This window comes from Phodopus roborovskii, unplaced genomic scaffold, assembly GCF_943737965.1.
Source record: "Phodopus roborovskii unplaced genomic scaffold, PHOROB, whole genome shotgun sequence".
Lineage (NCBI taxonomy): Eukaryota > Metazoa > Chordata > Mammalia > Rodentia > Cricetidae > Phodopus > Phodopus roborovskii.
The window spans coordinates 8,469,835-8,492,074 of record NW_026126418.1 but is presented as its reverse complement, the minus strand read 5'-3'; the positions used below and the strand labels follow the sequence as shown (position 1 = coordinate 8,492,074).

Below are 22,240 nucleotides of genomic sequence, written 5' to 3'. Positions count from 1 at the left end.
ATCCCAAATGATTTGACTGACTTTGATGGTCCTTCATTGAAGGCCTCATCCTTCCTTATATGTCATCCTAGAGCCTTTGTCTAATCGCCAATGGAAGCAGAAGCAGATACCCACAACTAAACTCAGATCCAAACTCTTGGAATCCAATTGCAAAGAGAGAGGAGTGATGAGCAAAGAGGTCAAGACAAGGCTGGAGAACCCCAAAGAAGTTGCTGACCTAAATAAGGAGCAACTCATGGACTCTAGTCTGATAACTGTGGAACTATCATAGGATCAACTCAGATTCCCTGAATGTGCTGTTAGTTGGGAGGACTGGGAAGTCTATAGGGCCTCTGGAAGTGGACCAGTATTTATCGCTAGTATATGAATGGGCTTTGGAAGCCTATTTCACATAGAGGAATACTCCTAGATGCACGGGGAAGGGCCTTGTCCCTGCTCCAAATGATATGGCAGACGTTTAAGACTTACCTTGTAAGGATCACCCTCCCTGGGGACCAAAAAAAGAATGGGATGGGGATTACTGGAGGGGAACAGATGAGGATAGGAAGGTTAGGGAACTGGGATAGATATGTAAAACAAGGTTGTTTCGCATTTAAATGTTAAAATTATATAATAAATAAGAGAAAAAGAAACTTGTCTTAATTAATCCAAATATTATCAACTACAAGTTAGAAAGTACTTTAAATTTGTTCACTTCATTTTTTGATTATCCTATTTTCACTTAGATATTAAAAATATTTATTTGTGTGTTTGTGTGTGTGTGTGCGAATGTGTGTGTGTGTTTCTGTGTGTTTCTATGTGTTAGAGAAGGTTTGTACAGAAACCAGAATATGGAGTCAGATTTTCTAGAGTGACATTTACAGGTAGTTGTAACCCTTTCAACATGAGTTTTGAAAACTCTTCTTTATTCAAGAGCCATATCTAGCCACATTAAATATATTTTGATTTTAAAAATTATATTTTCCTTTTCTTAGTGTTTTCCTATGTTCATGTATATTTCATGTGTCCATGTGTCTGAGGATGACAGAAGATTTCAGAGCAGGGGGGCCTGGAGTCAAAGGAGGCTACGAGTTTTTCATGAAAATGAACTCAGGTCTTTTGCAAGAGAAGCAAGTAGTCTTAAACACTGAGTCATTTCCCAATCTTTGAATTTGATCTTTACTATGCCATCTCAAAGATTTTTTTTTTTTGGCTTGTTTTCACTGCTCTTTTGACCCTGTTAAATACATAACATATACTATTGGCAGAGTACTAGATTTTATGAACTGAGAAATGCTAATCAAAGAATTATGCATGTTAGGAAGTTGTGTCACATGCCTTGAATCCTAGCACTCACATAGAAGGCAGAGGTAGATAGAACTCTGAATTTCTTTAAGTTTGGCCTGGTCTCCAATTTGAGTTTCCACACAGCCAAGCCTACCAGAGAAACCCTGTCTCAAACAAAACAAAACAAAATCATTATGCATATATGTGTACTAATTATTCACATATAGACTCTTAAAAGTCATGATAGTGAAAAATATATAACCCCTTCTGTCATGCACTATTGTGGTTAAATAAGGATCAGGATAAACAAATAGGCCAAATAGATGTTTATTCAGGGAGAAATAACTTACAACGTAGACAGATGAACACCAGCAAGCTCCACCGGATGCTCTCCTGTCTGAGTCCGCCAGCAAGAGCTTTCCCTAGCTCTTCCTCAGACCTCTTTCCACAGGTCACTTCCACCCATGGATCCACCCCCAATGGGCATGATCAGTGCCACAGTAGGAGACAAAGTAACTATCTCACTACAATTCCCCTTTTAGTGTAAAGAAAAGATTTAGGCTTAATACAAAACTATATGCAAAACAGTGAATAACAAGTGTGCTCTAAGAAAAGGACAATCGACAACAAAATGACATACATATCTAGTCATAGGGTAAAGGAATAACGGAGTTTACAATAGAGTTGTCCTAAGCTGGAAAACCTAAGTCTAGTACCTAATATATATAACTAAGAAGAGAGGATAATAGTTGTGATAGTTTAATCTTCAACCTCATCAAGACCTGAGAAGGAAAATAATGATACTAGGGTAGACAGGAAGCGTCGATTGGAAACTTCTAAAAGGTGCAGCAAGGACAGAAACAGCTAGCTACCTGGACAGTCACCCTAGCTCTCACAGCAATGTTGGTATACCCAGTTTTTGCTAAGGCCAAGAGTACTTGACAGACCACAACAACAGCAAAGAGGTAGAAAGGCTGTCTTATCCTGACTTGGCAAAGTCCAGCAGTCTTCTGTATTTGTCTTCTGCAAGCACACAGGACTGCATGTCCAAATCAGTGGTCAAGGTGGGGACAGTCCTTTGCCCAACAGGCCATTAGCTGGGGTGAGAATGAACTCCAGTAGGAGCAACAACAGTGTCCAACATATTTATGGGAAAGTGCTCTGTGTTGTCAGGAGCAGCAGTGTCTCATGTCAATGGAGTACGAATATTAAAACATTTAAATGCCATGTTCTGCATGTCTATGAAGTGACTGCAGATTAAGATCTATGTCTGACTAACCTCATAGGTAAAGGAAACATGAGTGAAGATAATCTGTAATACTCAGGAAATAAGCTAAAAAACTGATTGAAACTTCCCTGAGTAAACCAGGAACAAATACCTAAACAATATAACTATGTACATATGCATACATATAAATCCCTAAAATAGAGGTAGAGTAGAAATATCAAGACAAGAGGTAGAACTATAAAGGGCAGCATGATAAATATCCCACATTGTATCAATATACAAAATGTCTTGAATACAAGAAAAGTATACATACATAGAATATGGCAAGAATAAATGTTCATAAATTGTATCAATGTCTGAAATGTCTTGAACATAAGTAAAAGTATACATACATAAAATATGGTAAAAATAATGTACATAAAACATCATAAGTGGAAAGATTTCACACAATATAACAAAATATAAACTTAATTTTACATAGCTTACAACATATAAGAATATATAACAATGTAAGCTATAAAATACTATCTCATTCTTACTCAAATTCACAAGAAAATAGGCTAATCTACCTATATCCCACCTAAACCATACCTTTCCCAACCATACCCTATTCCTGTCTAAAAGATAAACCCAAGTGTAAGCATCACCTTCCATTCCCAACCCAAAATAACTAAAACCAACCCAAAGAAGATGACTATTATCCCAAAATTCCAAGGGCACAGAATGGGGGTGTTGTTACCTTAAGGTTACTTCCTGCTGAAATGGGACGATGATTGCTCAAATGGATCCTGTAGGAAGAAAATTTTAGCAACTAAATTTCTCAACAGAACTGGCTGTGACATATGTAGCTAGTCACTGTGTGGCAGAAAACGCTTGAGTGTAGTTCTGTTTGAAACTCTGGCCAGAGTGTAATAAGAAGGTACACCATTACAGCTAGCTAGTCATGAGTTGTCTCAAGCAAAACAGTCTCAAACCGGTTTTAGGGTGATGTTTGTAGTCCAGATGCATCAGGTTGAGTCAAGTGAAAACGATGACATGGGGCCCCATCTTCTTTCCGGAGAGTTCAAAGACTGCTGTTAGGAATCGTTATTATTCCTTGTGGAAAACTTAAACAACAATATTAAAGTAAAATTTTCAAGTTTTAAGGTATGCATTAGGGAAAGACAGCAATAAGCATTAAAACATATGAGAGAAAATTAGGATTTCAGAGAGAAAATTATGTATAAGAAATGAGTCCCCAGATTTTGTTTTCTTCTGCCTTACACCAATTGGCTTCTTGATTTATGGCAGAAACCATGAATTTAATCTTAACAGCATACTTGAATTTAGAGAAGGAAAGCCAAACCAACTACAAATCTAGCACTGGTTTACATGAATTGGGACTTCAGGAATACTAGATAGTAGAGAGAAATAGATTTCTGTATAGAAATAGTTTACTACAATTAATTTTTTTTTTTTACCATATATCAGATTCCTCTTCATTAAGTGATTGTTTCTGAAGAGCTGTCTTCTTTTTTGTAGGTACCTACATGTTCATTGTATTTTGGCTGTTTGATGATAGGTTTTCTCTGTTTTCATGTAAGAACAAGAACAGAACACTTCCCCTACTTTTGAGAGGTCTCCACACATTTCATGGGACCTAATTTGTCGTATGACTTGTCATTTCTCTTCATTAAGATGTTTCTCTTGTGCAACACGGATTTGATTAACTTAGATCGCATCCATAGTTTTTCTTCTCCTGTAGATACAAATGCAAAACCCGTACTCCAAGGTAACACATATCCTGCTTTCCATTCTGAGGTCAATACATCCTTAAAGTACACTGGCTGATTTAGTTCAGAAGTTTTTTCTATTGTCCAGTGTATTTCTGAAGCTGATTTTCCTTTTTCATCAGCATTAAGAAAGTTTAATGTTAATAAATCATTATGTAATCTGTGTTTGGGTGTCTTGGTTCCTCCTGTCTGTTTATGGAGCATTTCTTTTAAAGTATGATTGGATCTCTCAACCACTGCTTGTCCTGTAGGATTGTGTGGTATACCAGTTATGTGCTTTATGTTATAATACTCAAAAAAACTCTTTAAATTTGCTGGAGACATATGCTGCAGCATTGTCAGTTTTTGTTTGTGCAGGTATGCCCATAATGGTCATTACCTCTAATAGGTGTGTGATAACAGAATCAGCCTTATCAGAGCTCAGAGCAGTGGCCAATTGAAAGCCTGAAAATGTATCTATAGTGTGATGTATATATTTTAGTTTCCCAAATTCTGCAAAATGAAACACATCCATTTGCCATGTCATTCCTATTTATACCTTTAGGGTTACTACCTGGTGGTAAAGGAGTTTGGTTATAAAATGATCAAGTAGGTCATTTACTTACAATTTCCTTGGCTTGTTCCCAAGTGATAGAAAAATCCTTTCTTAACCCTTTGCTGTTCACGTGGTGTTTCTTATGAAACTTTGAGGCTTCTATCATACTTTCTATCAATAAACAATCAATTTCATCATTGCTTTGTGTGTTATATATATAGGATGAGTTCTCTTTCTGATAGTATCTTGTAACTGTATAAAGAAAGAAGTTAATTCTGTATTGTGAGGAATAAATTCTGTAGTCTCAATGTGTAAAACGACTCTCTCTGCATATTGAGAGACAGTAACTATATTGAGGGGTTGTGTAAAATCCATAAGTACTATGAGAATGGCATACAATTCTGCCTTTTGTACAGAATTGTAAGGGCTTTGAACCACTTTGGTAATTTTTCCTGATTTATATCCTGCCTTACCTAATTTTTTTGCATCAGTGTAGAATGTATGAACTCCAGAAATAGGTGTTTTTCTTACAATGCCTGGAAGGATCCAAATCAGTTTCTTTTTTAATTTGATTCTCTCAGTTTTGGCATAGTTATTGCTAATTGTTCCCAAAAAGTTACCGCAAGCTCTCTGCGAATATTAATTATCTTTCAATAAGGAGGAAATTTCATTAGTTAAAGGTACTACAATTTCGGCTGGGTCCCTTCCTGTTAGCTGACAAAGACTTAACTTACCTTTTACAATCAAGTCAGGGATACATTTTTTATTTCCTTCTGTCATGTTTGATTCAACTTCTATCACTAGTTTGTCATCCAGAGCGGTATGAGTTTTTATAATAGGCACAGAATTATCTAATTGTCCTGTGGGAGATTGTCTTCCACTGTGACTGGGAATGTTCAGACCACTTGTGAAATGAGGGCCTTTGAGAGCCCACCCACCCAAGGAGTTTCCGCATGGTAAAGGGTTTCCTTGCTTGTCTCTGGTCGATCTACACTCATTTGTCCAGTCTCTGCCTTTGCCACACCTTCTACGTAACACAGGAGGTTGAGGCCTTCTTTTTAATTCATTCTTGGTAGTGTTATTTCTAGGGAAGCTTAGCCTAAAATTTCTTTTTAGATGTCCTATCTTACCACAGTTATAACATCTGACATGTTGATTCCTCTTCAAACCTTTGGAGATGGCTTCTCCTACCCAAGCTTCTAAGTCACCATAGTAAAGAACTTTGTTATCTTGATGTCTTCTCTGACCTTTAGATATGGCTTCTCCTACCCATGCTTCAGTCTTATTGTCATTATACTCAATGTTGCCTGTATATAGGACCCATTCATCCAAGGTTGCTGATCGCATATTTAAAGGCCAAACCACCTGTTTGCATTGAGGATTCACATTCTCATAAGCTAAATATTCTATGAGTATTCGCCTAGCATCTATGTCTGTTACCTCTAATTGTACTGCCCCACATAATCTTTCTAGAAAGACACTAAAACGTTCTCTAGGTCCTTGCCTTATCTTGGTATAGGATTATATCCTCTCTCCTAATTCATGAAACTTATCCCAAGCATTCAGAGCTGCTGTACTGCATAGAAACAAGATATGTTCATCATAGGCAGCTTGGGTTTCTGGGTCAGCATAAAGACCCTCACCAAGAATTTTATCTTGGGGAGATTTATAACCTTTCTTTAAGCCTAGAAGTTCAAGAGCTTTTGCTTCCACTCTCCATAAAGCCCACCATTCTAATTGAGAGGAGTTTTCAAGGATAGCTGATATTAATTGATCCCAATCCTTAGGGATTACCTTGTTATTCCTTGCCCATGATTGTACTAATTTCTTCACATATGGTGAGTGCATGCCATAAGAGACTACTGCTTCCTTTATTCCTTTTAAATCTTTCATACGTATTGGTTCCCCCTAATATGCAATGACACCTTTTGGGTATTTTTTCGTTGCTGGTTTTTCATTAATAGATACAGGGAAAACTCCCCTGACCCTAAATGGTGTGGAAAATTTTAAGTCTTTTTCATGCCCTGTTACCTGTAGTTCTTCTGATGTATCAGACTGAAGGTCTTCTAAAGCCTGAAATCTATTCACCATTGTTTCTTTGAGTTTCTGAACTTCTTGAATCAAATAACTTTCTAGAGACTTCATTGCATCAGTTTCTTACTTTCTCCAACTACAAATGATTCCATGTTTTTAGTCTTCTCATCCTTAGATATTATCTGAATGGTGTAAACTGCTTTCCAGAAACAATGTTGTATCTGCTAGCTTGCCATTATCCACAAACATGGAAGAGATTCTATCATCTAGTCTTTCTATCTGATGTTCCAGTTTTTTAAACTTATTAGTAGCTTCCTCCGACCAGGAGTGAGCTGTTTCTGCTAGCGTGTTAATGCATTGCATTGTTTCTGTTCTGGTTATTTAGGTATCAGACATGAAACAACTTCTGTTTTCTACTTGGTCATTTTTATGTTCCACGTTTTGTATTCTACCTGTCAGCTCTCCAATGCCATCTTCAATATTCTGAACCTTTCTTTCTATGCTTTCTATGCTTTGAATTCTATAATTTTCAATGTTTCTAATCCTTGTTACTAAGTCTCCTATGGTTTGTACAAGTTCCTTATTGTTTGCTTTAATCTCAAACCATTTCATTAAGAATATCATGTTAATGATGAAACCCATTGCTATTACAAAATAAAAGTACATATTAGTCCAGTCATAATTTTCTCCTGCTAAAATTCCTTCTATATATGAAGTAAAATAATTCCTAAAATCCTGCATTGTAAAATCACCTGCCATAGTTATGGAACAATTGATCTCAGATATTATATCAGCTTAAATTGCAAAGGATGTTACCATTACCTTAGGTGTAATTCTGCTGTCCTGGAACTTTGATGCTTTTAGTTGTAGATCTCAGCTTGTGGTAGTTATGCCTGGAGGTGTACCACCAAATAGCTTCCATCCACAGAGGACATCTCTGTTCCCTGTTCTTCCCTGAAGTGTACTGCCTAGCATCATGTCTAGCATCATACGATCCTTCTGATCACTATCCCTGTAGAATAGCTCTTAACAAACTATGGCAAGCGAAATTTTGTTAGACAAAGGAGTCTTGTGGAATTGCCAGGACCGCAGGGCTAACCGTGGTTAAAGCAGAAGAAGGTTGGGCATCAAGAGGCTCTGCGGGAAGGCAAAGTGCAGTGTGGAAATGGGCCAAAAATGAGAAGCAGTGAGTGCCTTCTCAGGCCCGCTGTGGTGGCAAAGGAGATGTAAGGAAGAGGCAAATGTCCCAAAGCTGTGGTGAGTCCACCTGGTTAGGCAAAGGACCCTGCCCGTTGGGAATGGTGGGGGAGGGGAGCGGCGTCTGCTGCCTGGATGAAACCCATGTCCTGTGAAAATCTTAATCCCACTTCTGACACCAGATATTGCGGTTAAATAAGAATCATGATAAACAAATGGGCAGAATAGATGTTTATTCAGGGTGAAATAACTTACAACCTAGACAGATGAACACCAGCAAGTTCCACCTGATGCTCTCCTGTCCGAGTCTTGCCAGCAAGAACTTTCCCCGGCTCTTCCTCAGACCTCCTTCCACTGGTGACTTCTGGCTATGGCTCCACCCCCCAATGGGTGAGGTCAGTGCCACAGAAGGAGACAAAGTAACTAACTCACTACAATGCACTGCTAGCATAATGAGTTCCTAGTTTCAACAGGCATGTAGCTAAAGTGGTGATTTACTAGCTTGGTAAAGATGAGACCTACATTTGATTCCCAAAATCCCACAAAAAAAAAAAAAAAAAAAAAAAAAAAAAAAAGGGAAGAAGTGAGGTACACTTCTAGTTCTAGAAATGGGGAGATAGGATATGATCACAGGTAGATCTTTTTGGGTAGATAAATTAAGTACTAGTTCAGTGAGTGACCCTAGGTCATATCTGGAAGGTGCCTGAGGAATGATATCGAAAGTTGCCCTCTGAACCATCACAAAACATGTGCACATATGAGATTGCTCAAACACACCACACCACACACACACACGCACACAAACACACCATGAATATATAAAAGTAATCTAGATTGAATTTAAGAACCTGAATTAAAGGGAATCACATAACACTTTTTGGGAATTACTCAGAAAGCTTACACCTAATGTTTTCTTAATGTAATTGTAATTGTAACTTGTCATGAGAAAAATTAAAACATAGGTAGGTAGGTAGGTGGGTAGGTAGGCAGGTAGGTTTGGGTAAATTAGCTTACATAAGAGCTGTGTAAATCCTACTTGACAGAGGAGTCATCAGAAAATAGAATCTAGAAGGCAAACTAAGACTAATTTTAATATACATGTGCCACTGAGTTCCCTGTACCCAGGGCATGTGACAGATTTAGATACACTATCTTAGAGGATGTGGTAATAGTCTTTGCTAGACCACCAATTATGTGTTTTACAAACAAACAGTCCAAACTGGCAACATAGAAAGAACAGCCCTAATAGAAGAAATACTGATTTAATTGGCAAGTAAGTCTTGCCAAATATTTGAATAGAAAGACTACAAAGAAATTAATTTCATTAAGTTAATGTAGAAATGGTTATACTAATTATCTGAACTAAATTAAATTGTATATTGATATTTTATATGGATTTTCATATTCATGGGGAAATAATTGGCAAAACTGGAATTGCTAATGCATATAATTTGTTGATAAAACCAGAATTTAAAAAAGGAAAATTGCTAATAGTGAGCTGTTAATCATTTTATATATGTAAATATACTCTTAAGGTAAAAATGTACAACATTAACCTTTAGAAAATTAAATATATATATATATATATATATATATATATATATATATATATTTAAAGTATGGAAATTTAATTTAAGGATGCTAAAAATGTTCTTGCACATACAATTGTTTTATGAATTTTAGATGTGTTTTCATGAATGATTGTTACAAAATAAAATGTCAATTATAATTAAACTCACAGCCAAAAGTAGATTTCAAAAATGGTTATAATAGAACTAAGAGAAAGAATGAAATTTACAATTTCACAGATTTTAATTCAGAGTCAATATACACATGACTTAGACTGACTGGCATTGAGCAACAATTTACATAGTTAAAACCATTATTCTGAAAGTATTACACTTGTTGTTTAAATTCTAACCGTGGTGTATCTTAGTATTTGAGTTTGTCATTTCGGATATTGCTATCGTTCTTTGGTATCACATATGTTTTTAATAATCACTTTATTGCAGATGTGACCAATTGAATTATTTTAAAATGAAAAAAGTAAAAATTTAAAATGGTTTCTGGTCATAACTCTCATATTTATATTATGACAGTATTGAAATATATATATATAATATATATATATTATATATATATATTTCCAGTTAGTAAATCAGCCACAATTTGTGCTAGGATAAACAAATTCAGTTTCATCCCTTCCAAATCCTCAGTACACTAACTAGAGTAAGAATGGGTATATTGGGACCTTACATGCTACCAGTATGCTTCTGCTGTGAACATCACCCATGAGCTAAAGGGTTTTTGTTGACAGTAGGTCATGGAACTCAGGGGATCATTTTATCTAAATTTATTGGTATATTGAAATGAACAATACAAAAGAAACAGATGGAAATATGTCCAGGGCGATGTATGGGAACAGGCAGGCTTTCTCCATTTCATGCCTTTAAAGGTGTACCATATTCCAGAAAACTGTATACAAGCTCTTTGTACACTTTTCTCTCAAATGTTTATGGGGCCTTGCCATGTATTCATGGCATTAAATTCTAAACTACACTGATTAATTTAGCTCTTAACCTCTTTTGCTCCCTGAAGGATGAAAGGTGAATTAAAAGCCCAACCCTATGAATCTATCCTTTTTTTTTTTTTTTTCTGGTGTCCAGCCCCCATTCCACAGCTACACAAATGCTGTCTGCCAGCACAAAACACAGCAATATAGAAAAATATGCCTAGCAAATTGAAGATTTCATAGACTTTAAAAGGTGTATGTTAAGAAAATATTGAAAATCCCATTTATACTTTAAATATAACAATTCAGCTTCACTCAAATTTAATGGTGAAATTAAAATGATGAGAGTAGTGGAATTAGCAAGTAGCCCTCTGGGTATGAGATTTAGTCATACAGTTGGATCCTGATGATTGTGACTGGTCCCATTATTACAAGAATCTCTTACTGAAATTTTTAGACCATCAGGGACATGGTTAACATAGATGTTAGGGGAGCTCTAAGTTCATCCTTATCAGACACCATCTCAGCCTAAATCTTTCTCTGTGAATTCCAGACTTCAGAACTGCAAGCAGTACAATACCATTGTGGTTAAATTACCCATTTTATAGTACTTAGATGCAGAAGCACAAATAAATCATAATAGACAAAGAGTTTAATGTTTCCACATTTTATCTTTCTTTTACTTAAAAAAAATGCATGGATAACTCTAAGTGTGAGCATTCACTATGATGTCAATATCAGAGGTTGCTTTGTAATGAAATATTTTTCATTTATTTATTTTATATCCCAAAGAGTTTCTTTCCTTCATTTCCTCCTATTGCCTCTATCTGATCTCCCCATACAGTCCTCCTCTATTTCTGTTCAGAAAGGGGCAGACCTCCAATTGGTGTCAACAAAGCATGGCCTATCAAATTGAGAGATAACTAAGCTCTTTGTATTAAGGCTGGGCAATGCAAACCAATAGGGGGAACAGATTCCCAAAACCAAGCTCAAGCATTCTTAAGAATCAGGTATGTATGATTGTGTTACATACCCATCATAGTATGGTACAAAATTCTATGAGCTCTTTTATATAACTTCAACCTACAAGTCTAAGAAGAGAATTGAACTATTGCTATTTTTAGGAATATTTCCAAGCTAGTATAGGAATTTTAACTATAAGTTCACTGTTCCTATATATTTCACTGTAACTATGTAAGAATTATATTGAATGTGTCTCTTTTAATTTCTCCCATCCAAGTATTGAAAATATAAACATTATTATACTATTAATAATAATCAAGTAAATTAATCCAGGCACATACTTAGGCACCACTAACGGCTAATTTCTGCCACAGAGTGTTAATAAATCTTAGTTCGCTATTATATAATACCTTAGTTATTGAAGAAAACTGATATAAATGTTCCTGTTTAAGAAAATGGACATGTTTTTTTTTTTTAGAATTAAGCAAGATATCCGTATTTTGTTGTCATAATAAGGAACTTCATTGCTTTTGGATTACTTTAGAAATATTGTTTAACTGTAGGTCTTTGTTTTTGAAGAATGTATTTAGCAAATGACAGGGATAACCTAATTTTAATAAATTAACCTCAGTGTTTTTAGAAGAAAAGTTCCATTTCAGTAGCTCAAGACGTACCCACTTTTGGAAATGGGGAAGACTGGATGGCAAAATGATTCTTCAAATAGATTCCTTAATACCCTTCAGTGATGTTCAGAAATAAAGAGGGTGGAGGGTTATGGAGCAGACTAAGACATAAATCAACAAAACTAAGCCAAATATCAAGTGGAGAAATATTTCTCTGAGGATATCACTATGGAAACAAAGGAAGCTTAAGTTAGGAATACCAGAGAAAGGGAAAGTGCTGAACAGAAACTGACCTGGAAACAAATTAAACCAAAATCTTGGGTCTGCAACTGAAGCAGTATTTATAATCCCTTACAATGTATGCCTTTATTGCATATTTCTATTCCCATGATGGCTCTAGGCTCTGTAAACACCCATGACCAGAAGGATCAGGCATTCCAACTCAGCATCACCACTTCATCATAACAAAACTTATTTCAAGCTACATTAGGCTTCCCAAGCTGGGCTAAAGATGATGGTAATATAATGTTTGTTTCTTAAAAATAGGAAAAACAGATTTTGTTCACTAGCCAGTGAGCTGAGACTGCTGTATCTGAAAATCGCCAGTGAACTCCAGAGTTATAAATTAAATCTTTGTCTTCTGAACAATAAATTAATCTCAGCTATTCCTTTTCTCAGAGGGGAAAAATAAAACAACTCAAAAAAGTTTATGTTGTTTGAAGAAATGCCTACACTTTGAAAAGTGTTTCAGGTAAAATTGACCATTTGTACTACAAAGAGTACAGAATTTCATTGCTGATTTGTATGCCATGCTCTGCTGATTTCATTTGTAAATTTTACTAGGCACAGTCATCATCCTTCAAACATTGTACATTCTTCAAACAAAATGACACATATTATGAATCTCAGTTCCAGCATTAATGTTTTATGCCACAGACAGGACACAGAGTATTAAAATAAGTTTAACACTTTTAAGCATGAATTGTGATCTGAAAATTTCCTAATGAAGAAAGTATTACTAATAGAGTCTTAGTGTTTCCTTCTAATTAGACTAATGTTTTACTGTCACTTGTATTTGTTTCTCATGTATCCCATGTTATGAGTTACTTATAGCTTCCTTTTCCATTTGGTAGGATAGATAAAGATACATTTGTAATTATTTCTTTACAAATTGTTCATGGGGAATTTGGAAAGCCTGAGTTATTGAGAACTTCAAGTTACAAAAAATGCTATGTATCAGAGGGACAAGAATTATTTTTGCTCCCTTATTTCTGGAAGGAAAGGAAAATATACTCTGATTATAAGTGTGTGACATGGCCTTTGTATCCCAACTACCTTGGAACACTTGAGGACCAATGATAGTTCCAGTAATGACAGTACACACTGGTATGCTTTCTTGAGATGTGAATTTGACTAATGTTTAAACTAAATAAAATAATCTGACTGAGATAGCATTGGTTAGAAGGTCCTTTTATTAATATATGTGACATTTATTATAAGATTTGTTGAAATCAAAGAAGTAGATAAAATTGAGCAAATTTGATCAAGGCTTGTCTTTTTATTAAGTAGATAGATTCAGTCTGTCTGCCATAATACGGTTGTGATATATTCACACATGTACATGTATATGTTTGTGTGTGTAGTGTGTATCTGTGTGTATGTGAGGGTGTGTGTGTGTGTGTTCCTACACACATAAAAACAACCTTCTTAATCTTACTTGTGTGCATATTTTTCATGACTGACACTGTATAAACAATAGGTGTGGTCTTCTAAGAGGAAGACAATTTCTTTGCTCTTAGCATTCCTTAGTTGCCTATAGTTCCTTGTCTGAGGTTAAGGTTTTGTGAGTTATTCCTCCTTCCTTATTGCCATGTGTATTGGTGCCATCTTTGTTCAGCTCATGCTTGGGCAGTCATGTTAGTGAGACTTCTTTTCTTTACATCCTCTGACATTTCTGAGTTTCTGAAAGACACAATCTTACAACAACTTCCTAGTCCTCTGGCTCTTAAAATTGATGCCCCCTCTTCTGCAATAATCTCTGAGACTAAAATATGTGAGCATTATTGTGTAGGCATAGTTGTACTGACATATACAACACCACATTTTTATCAGTTGCAAACTCTGTAATGGTCTACATCTGTTGCAAAGAGAAGTTTCTTTGGTAATGGATGGCAACCAGTACCTTTATCACTTTCCTCTCATTTATTTTGCTTTTTGAGCTATTTAGGTAAGTTGGTTGATACTATTTTCCAATCTGCTTGTGTTTCCACATAGTGTACACTCAATTCGAGGTTTCTCTACCTTTTTATGTGGTTTTTAAAAATGTACACATAATAAAAACTATTATATATTAAGATTTTCTGGACTAGTACTATCTAAAGTTTAAGTGATTATCCTGATAATTTCTCATTAATAATAGCCTGTTTATGTCTCTTATATCAAAAAATATATATGACCCATGACATTTTATGAAGTAACAACTTATATTTTCTTAGCTAATTTACTGTATTTTATGGATTTGCTATGCTTTTATTCATTGGCTTAAAAACTGAAAACTTACAGCCTCCATAGTTTATATGGCATGTACATGTACAGAGACATATATTTTAATGTAGTAAACAATTCCCAAGATATCAGTCAGTATAGTAAAAATTAATTTCCTTTAGTCAGACCCTATCAACATTTTACATAAAGTGCATGTATTACCACCACAGCCATTTATGATTTCTATCTCTGTCTCTACTTATTTGTTTGTTTGTTTGTTTTGAGTGAATACCTCATCCTCCCTGGAGAGTAGAAAGGGGATGGGATGGGGTTGATGGGGGAACAGGGAAGGACAGGAGGGTATGGGAACTGGGATTGATGTGTAAAACATGCTTGTTTCAAATGTAAATATTAAAAAATATCCAAAATATAAAAACACTCATTATTTTAAACTGGTTAATACTGAGTATACAAAGTGATGGAATTTACTGTTGATATTTTCATATACATAACAACACAAATAAATTACACATAAACATACATCATGTATTTTTGCTAAAATTAATCAGTTTCTAATTGTCACACTTTTCACAATACTGAGTCTTCCTTTCCTCTTATGAATAGTTTTCCTTTTATTATTAATACACACACAATCACACACATAAGAGTATAATATATATACATTATATACAAAGTATGTTATATTATGCATATGGATATATAAATATAAAAAACATGAATTTTGAGTTTCTTAATTTTATTTAATTTGTCTATCTTCACTTTTCCCAGTGACCCAATTTCATCTTTTCATGTACTTTAATAAGACCACACATGTATAATATATGCACGCATATAAAATTATGTTAGTATTCAAATAAAGTTTCTCACAATGGCAATTTAATGCAGGAACTGGTATTGATATGGAAAAAATTGTTTCAAATTTAAATATAAAATATCACAAAAATATTCACATATATATGTAATAGCTTTCATTCATTCATCTGTTGATAAACAACATATCAGGCTATTTTGAAGAGTGTCACAATAAATTTTGTTTGAGGGTAGAAGTATAGTTATACTACATTGTACTTTCAGTTTTCTCATTTTGAAGAACCCCCACCATAATTTCCATGAAAGATAGCTGCTTTATATTTTCAAGCAAGTTTTAAGTGTTTGTCTTTACAGCATTTTCACCAGCATCTGTTGTTTGTTTCTTTATGGTAACCATTCTGACATGGAAATGCTAAAAACTCAATATAGTCACAACATATGTTATTATAACACTTGAGATATTTCTAAAATATTTTCCTACAGATTATTTTACCACTATTATTCTGACTAAACTTATGTTTCATTATTATCACCCAAGTTGAATAATATTGCCAGTACTCCCATATACTCACATTCTGAATGTACAAATCCAGTCAATATTAGATTGAATATATTCACGCAAAGATGATCTACTCCGAGTACATCTAAAATCTTTAGCATAAAATTATAAGCAAGATGGTAAGGCAAGTATTTATTGTTATTTATATTGTATTTGGTGTTATATAAGTTGTGTAGAAGTGGCTAAGCTTTAAGGAGGCATATGCAACTCATATGCAATCATTACATCATTTTTCATAAGGTGGTTTATGATTAATGAGCTTTAGTATCTGTTAGAATTGAGAGGCCAATAAGCAGTGGCAGAAAGGAAACAACTCTTCTTAGTTGCTTCTTCAACTTTTTTTCTCTACACTCTTTATCTTGGAAGTTTCTACTTTATAGTAGTGAACTTTCCTTTCCTACAGTTTTTTTAAACTTACAATCTCTCCCATCATACAAACTTTTAATTTTTTGCTATTAAAATCTTGTACACCTTAATTTCCGCTTGATTTATCTTTGTAGATTATATACTATTATGGTGCACATTCGTTTTTTTACTGTCCTGACAACACTGAAAATGCCCTTGTCTACTAACTTTAAACTCTAAGCATGTTATGTTATATGAAATTTCTGTTTAAATGAGTGATCATTGTCTTTGACTGTAAATGGAAATTTGATGTTTATTGCACATTTCACTGAATGCTAGGATTTGTGAATTGCATGCCATAATGATCTTGAAATACATTTTCTTCTTGGGAGGAGTTCTGTATTTTGTTTGATGGACAGAATAAATTATTATATGAAAATTCTCTTGATAGTGTCAAGTGTGGTTTCATAATATTTTAGATAGCTTTTATTCCAGTATTATCAGTATTTTTGTGTGTAACCTTTACTACAACACTTTGGAGAGTTGAGAAATGATACTCTAAACTACTTTGAAATGAATGAGAGAGAAGTGCCTCTAAAGTATGAAGGCTACTCTGATGCTCCTCCAGTTTTCTGTTTGAGATGCAGTCATAAATAAATTCTCAGATCTCTGTTTACTGAACTATGTACTGAGGTCTTTACTCATAGTGGTGTTAAATTAAATCTATGTGAAAGACTTGTTGAGAGAGGGGCCAAGGAGAATGAGAAAAAAAGATTTTATGAGTTACCCATCTCAGTGTATTCTGATTGGTCATATTCTTTCCAATCATACTTAAACATTATTGGTATTTTAATATGCATATAAATATATATTTTCCATGGGTTTGAAGACTTTTCTTTTAGGAAGAAATCATGCCAGATAAAAATTCGGTGTCCTGTCTTTTTTACAACTCAAGATTTCCAAGAATGGAACAAGTAAATGAGGCGGACTAAAGTGTCATGCAATAGTTACCTTTATACAGTTCATCAGACAATTTGTGCTCTTAGGGCTAATAGGAGTCATATGAGTGAAGTTTACAATCACAAGTGTATGCTGCATGTGGCAGACCAGCAGCATGCAGTGAAGGGATGTTGTTATTGTCCCATAGAGCCATATAGACAAATAACAACAGACAGTTGCAATGAATAATCTAAAGTTAAACTGTTTTTATCCACTAAACTTTGGAGTGGCATAAAAGAATAAGCCAAGGACAATTTCATAGTTTTGAAGAAACTAATGTCACAAGAGCCGATTGTTTACTTGGATTTTTCTCACAAGCACTTGGACTTCTCCTCACAGGACTCAATTCTTGGGCTGTGTTCCATCATCTTCCTCTTTTTATTTTTAAATGCAGAGTAGTTTTGATTTGAGATATTGTAGATGAATCTAATTGGCACTTGTGCTTAAGTATCCCAGAAGAAGGAAAATTATAAACATAGTGAATACTACTAGGACAAAGAAAGCATTGTGTATAATAACCCTAACCCTAACCCTGACCAAAAGAACAGGGGCCCCAACTATGTCCAGTACTAGTGGTTGTATTATTATAATGATCAGAAAGATATAAAGAATAGCTTGAAAATGGAACCATATGATTAGTAGTTCTGGTATCTTGTAAAACATAAGACTATATTTGCCCTTTAATAAGAACACAAATGTTATGATATTCTCAGCAAATATAAAGTGATTCAAGTAGTAAGGGAGAAATAAATTTGGTACCTTGTTCACCAGACTGCATGAGTCTATTACAGTCCAGAGGTCCAATCATAAGCACAGAGTCATTAGTAAAATAACAGGAGCTGAATTCATCCAATCTACAAGTTGAAGTAGAGGAAGATTAGGCATATAGCACTAATACAGGTGCTTAGAGGAATTAACTGCAGAAGCACAGATCAAAGCATATAACATTACCAGAAAGTGATGTGTGGCTTTGTGTTTTAGATAGAATAATTTCTCCATTGGTGTACAGGGTCTTAACTTGGCCTCTGGTAGAGTGATAATGTTATGGCCACTATCAACTTTTGCCTTTTATCTGGAATTTGCTATTTTTCTGGTGACTTCTACAAACTTCTGAAACTTGACTATTGTCCTTGATGGCCTAGGGATGAAGAGTTGAAGAGGAAATCATGTGTCAGTGAATCTACCTATAATAAATGAAGTAAAACTTCATCTCAGTTTTCTTGGTAGAGCATTCTCTAGTCATGTGAGCAGAGCGTTCCATGTATGCTTACTCAGAATCACACATCTGTCTTAATGTTGATGGTGCCCCTGACAAAAACAATCTGACATGAGTTTTATGGTGCCTTCCCCCCCAGGAAAATAAGTATATTTTTGTACTTCATTGTAGCAGGAAAGAAAAGGAGACTACCTGCTTGCCTTGTAATTGTTCCTGTAAAATACAGTTCTTCACTGTAGTCCATTTAAATTTTCCTTCAAGGCTTTAATATTTTGTGATATTTTTAAAAATAAACATTTTTTGTCTAGAAAATAATAGGAAAACCTAATCATTCTTTAATAGAAAGATTTTCTTGTGTTCCTATTTCTTATTTGTAACTATACTGCTATTTGTAAACTGATATATGATACTAAATGTAATTTTTATGACAGTTCCCTTATATTATGAAGTATTTGAATATGAAATAAGAGTACCTGAAAATTAAAATTTTATATATACAATTACATTTCCTTTTAATTTTTTGAAGAATTTAAAAAATGAATACTCTTTATTTCACCATTCTCCCCTTACTTCTCCAACAACTATTCATAAGTTCCCTGACCCTTTTCTTTAATTAATAATCTCTTCTCCTATGTCTATTCTTGTGACAATTATATGTATTTGTATTGTATGTAATTGTAACTATATATAATACATAACACATTCTCATGTGTGAATTTGTGTGTATGTGTACCACATGAATTATACAAACATAATATATACTCATGTGTTCCTGCACCTGAGCTTGTGTGTGTGTGTGTGTGTGTGTGTGTGTGTGTGTGTGTGACCCTTTCATTTTGCAAATCGGTGTATATAATTAGGCCTGACCAGTTTGGCTTTGAAAACCTAAAAGAAAGCTTGTCCCTTGACAAAACCAAGTCTCTCTGCTTCAGCAGACATTTATTGCATATAAACCTGTACCTAGGAGTAAGCCTTTGTGAAGTTCTCACTCATCACACTGACATGTCCAGTGGTATACTCATTGTGTATGTCTTCAAGAAACCACATTAAGATTTCATGGGTCCAAAATGCCTATCTTGTCTAGAAGCCAGTATCTATTAGCAACTATTCTAGGCCCCTGATTTTTCCTTTTAAATTATTTTTATTTAAATTAAAACAATCTTTTTTTATATACCAATCCAAATCCCCTCTGCCTCTTGCACTTTTATTCCCCAACCCAACATCTCCCCATCCCATTCATCATCCAGTCCTCAGAGAAGGTGAAGTCTCCCATGGAGGATCATCAAAGATTGTCACACCAAGGCCCTCCCATTGTATCTGAGATAAAAGAGTACCCCTCCATAAGGAAGGGGCTCCTAAAGGCCAGTATATGCACTAGGCATAAATACTAGTCCTGCAGCAAGAGCAACAATGATTGCCCAAATCTCACAATTGACACCATCATTCAGTGGGCCTAGTTAAATCTTATGTAAATTCCATATCTGTCAGTCTGGAGTCCATGAGCTCCCTGGAAGGGACATTCTGCTCCTTGTTGATATGTCTGAAGGTTGTTCAGCTTTGGGAGCTCTTTCCCCATGCTTCATGTTATTGTTTTGGTGATTAAGTTGTCTTATAGTTATTTCTCTTCCTGTAAGTAATAAGAATCCCTAATAAAACTCAATCTGTCCACCAAGTTGGTCTTTGGTAGAATTCTTACCTTGTATATCATTGGTCCACTATCTGGAGTGAAAAAAAAAAACATTTATTCATGTATTCCCTGGAATAATATTACACAATATTCATCAATTGCTTATTTCTCCAGTATCTATTTCCTATATCTTTTTATGCTAACTGTATGAATTTTCATCTGGATATTCTCAGCTGTAAAGACTTAAAGAGCTTGGATGTCCTCGATATTATTGACCTTAATAACTGGCACATATTCCAATAATATATTTGGAGGTAATTAGATGGCTAGATGCTTTTTCAGAAGATAAATTTCTGGGATTATTATGGAAATTCAAAAGTCTCTACTTCTCCTTTGTATGTCATAATGGTGGTCTCTTTAATATAAATATTATAAATTTCTAATCCAGTTATTAACCATATATCTACTGATATACTTAGTGGAAATTTTACCTATAAATTTTTCTCAAATACTATGTGCAACCTTCCTAATATATAATCATAATCATTGTTACTGTCCAATCTCTTCTAGAATTTTTTATGAGTGGAATCATAGAGATATTTAAGAAAAACTTAATGAGGCCCGCCGGCGAAAGAACGAATAGCTCAACCGCCCTTCGCCTCCTTTTGTTGAACTGCCGCTCCTTGCGAATCATGGCGCCATCGCTGTGGAAAGGGCTTGTCGGCGTCGGCCTCTTTGCCCTAGCCCACGCTGCCTTTTCAGCTGCTCAGCATCGTTCTTATATGCGACTAACAGAAAAGGAAGATGAATCACTACCGATAGATATAGTTCTTCAGACACTTCTGGCCTTTGCAGTTACCTGTTATGGCATAGTTCATATCGCAGGGGAGTTCAAAGACATGGATGCCACTTCAGAATTAAAGAATAAGACATGTGATACTTTAAGGAATCATCCATCTTTTTATGTGTTTAATCATCGTGGCCGAGTGCTATTCCGGCCTTTGGATGCAACAAATTCATCAAACCTCGATGCATTGTCCTCTAACACATCATTGAAGTTAAGAAAGTTTGACTCACTGCACCATTAAGCTTTTTACAAATTAAATAACAGGACAGACACAGAATTGAGTATTGGAGTTTGGGGTGTAAAACTTCCCCCAACATCAGTATTTATATTGCTATTTCAGAGCTAATAAAAATAATCTGTGGCCCTTGTTTGTACATTGTTGAAATCAAATGGTGTATAAGTTATCTGTGAAATGAGTCTTTGAGGTTTCGTATAGCGGTTTTTTGTTCATTTAATACAATTCCCATGTTTTGTAAAAGTCACTGTTTCGAGCACATTTCCCAGAAAAATGTTGGGATTTTTGTGATTATTTATTTTTGTAGATTTCTTTTGCACTACAGGTTTTAGGAATCCTGAAAAAACCATTTAACACCTGCGTTTTGCAGCACAAGAGTCAAATGGTCTTTAGTTCTTATTAGACCAACTTCTTTAAGAATACCAAAATGATGATTTTGCAGTTTTTCTTAGGTCCCCTAAAAAGTGACTCTGCTTTTATGGATACTTGCCAATTTATGAATGTTTTTTTCTCCAGACCTCATTCCCAGATACCTTCTAATATCAGCTGACTTGTTTGATCACTATGAGATTCTGTGTGCAGTGAGCAAGTTTTGTGTCAGAGAAATTCTGTCATAACATATATATTTAACAACTTCATCTTGCTGTGTGTAAAACTACTCATGTTTTTTGTTGTTAAACTTTCACTGATTATATAATGAAAGACTAGTTGAAAGTAGACCAAAAAGATAATTTCTGACTTCATTATCTTGCCTATGTAGAATAGTATGAGGAAAACTGATTGCCATTAACCAGTTTTGTTCATTCAAAGTCTTTTGGCTTATTTATTTCATACTAAATTAGCAAATTAGTGAAAATAAAGGAAATGTCTCATGTAATCTAAAGGCATATGCAAAGAAATTGGGCCAATATGTTCTAAATATTTGGAGCTAGTCTATTTTAGTTCTCTCAGAGAGTTAAGGTCATTT

At 34.8% G+C, this 22,240-nt stretch overlaps 1 protein-coding gene and 1 pseudogene across 1 annotated transcript; one reads left to right on the top strand and one right to left on the bottom strand.

Moving 5' to 3' along the window:
- Window positions 1–20,885, bottom strand: part of LOC127221807 (glyceraldehyde-3-phosphate dehydrogenase-like) — a 155,695-nt pseudogene extending 134,810 nt beyond the window's left edge.
- LOC127221953 (ER membrane protein complex subunit 5-like) lies at window positions 20,817–21,567 on the top strand. Its single transcript, XM_051183889.1, has one exon. It carries the CDS (start codon window positions 20,884–20,886, stop codon window positions 21,277–21,279), a length of 396 nt encoding a protein of 131 aa, XP_051039846.1. The 5' UTR covers window positions 20,817–20,883; the 3' UTR covers window positions 21,280–21,567.
- The last annotated feature ends 673 nt before the right edge of the window (window positions 21,568–22,240 follow it).

Coding starts and splice junctions, on each gene's coding strand:
- LOC127221953 (XM_051183889.1), top strand. CDS start 20,884: ATGGCGCCATCGCTGTGGAAAGGGCTTGTCGGCGTCGGCCTCTTTGCC.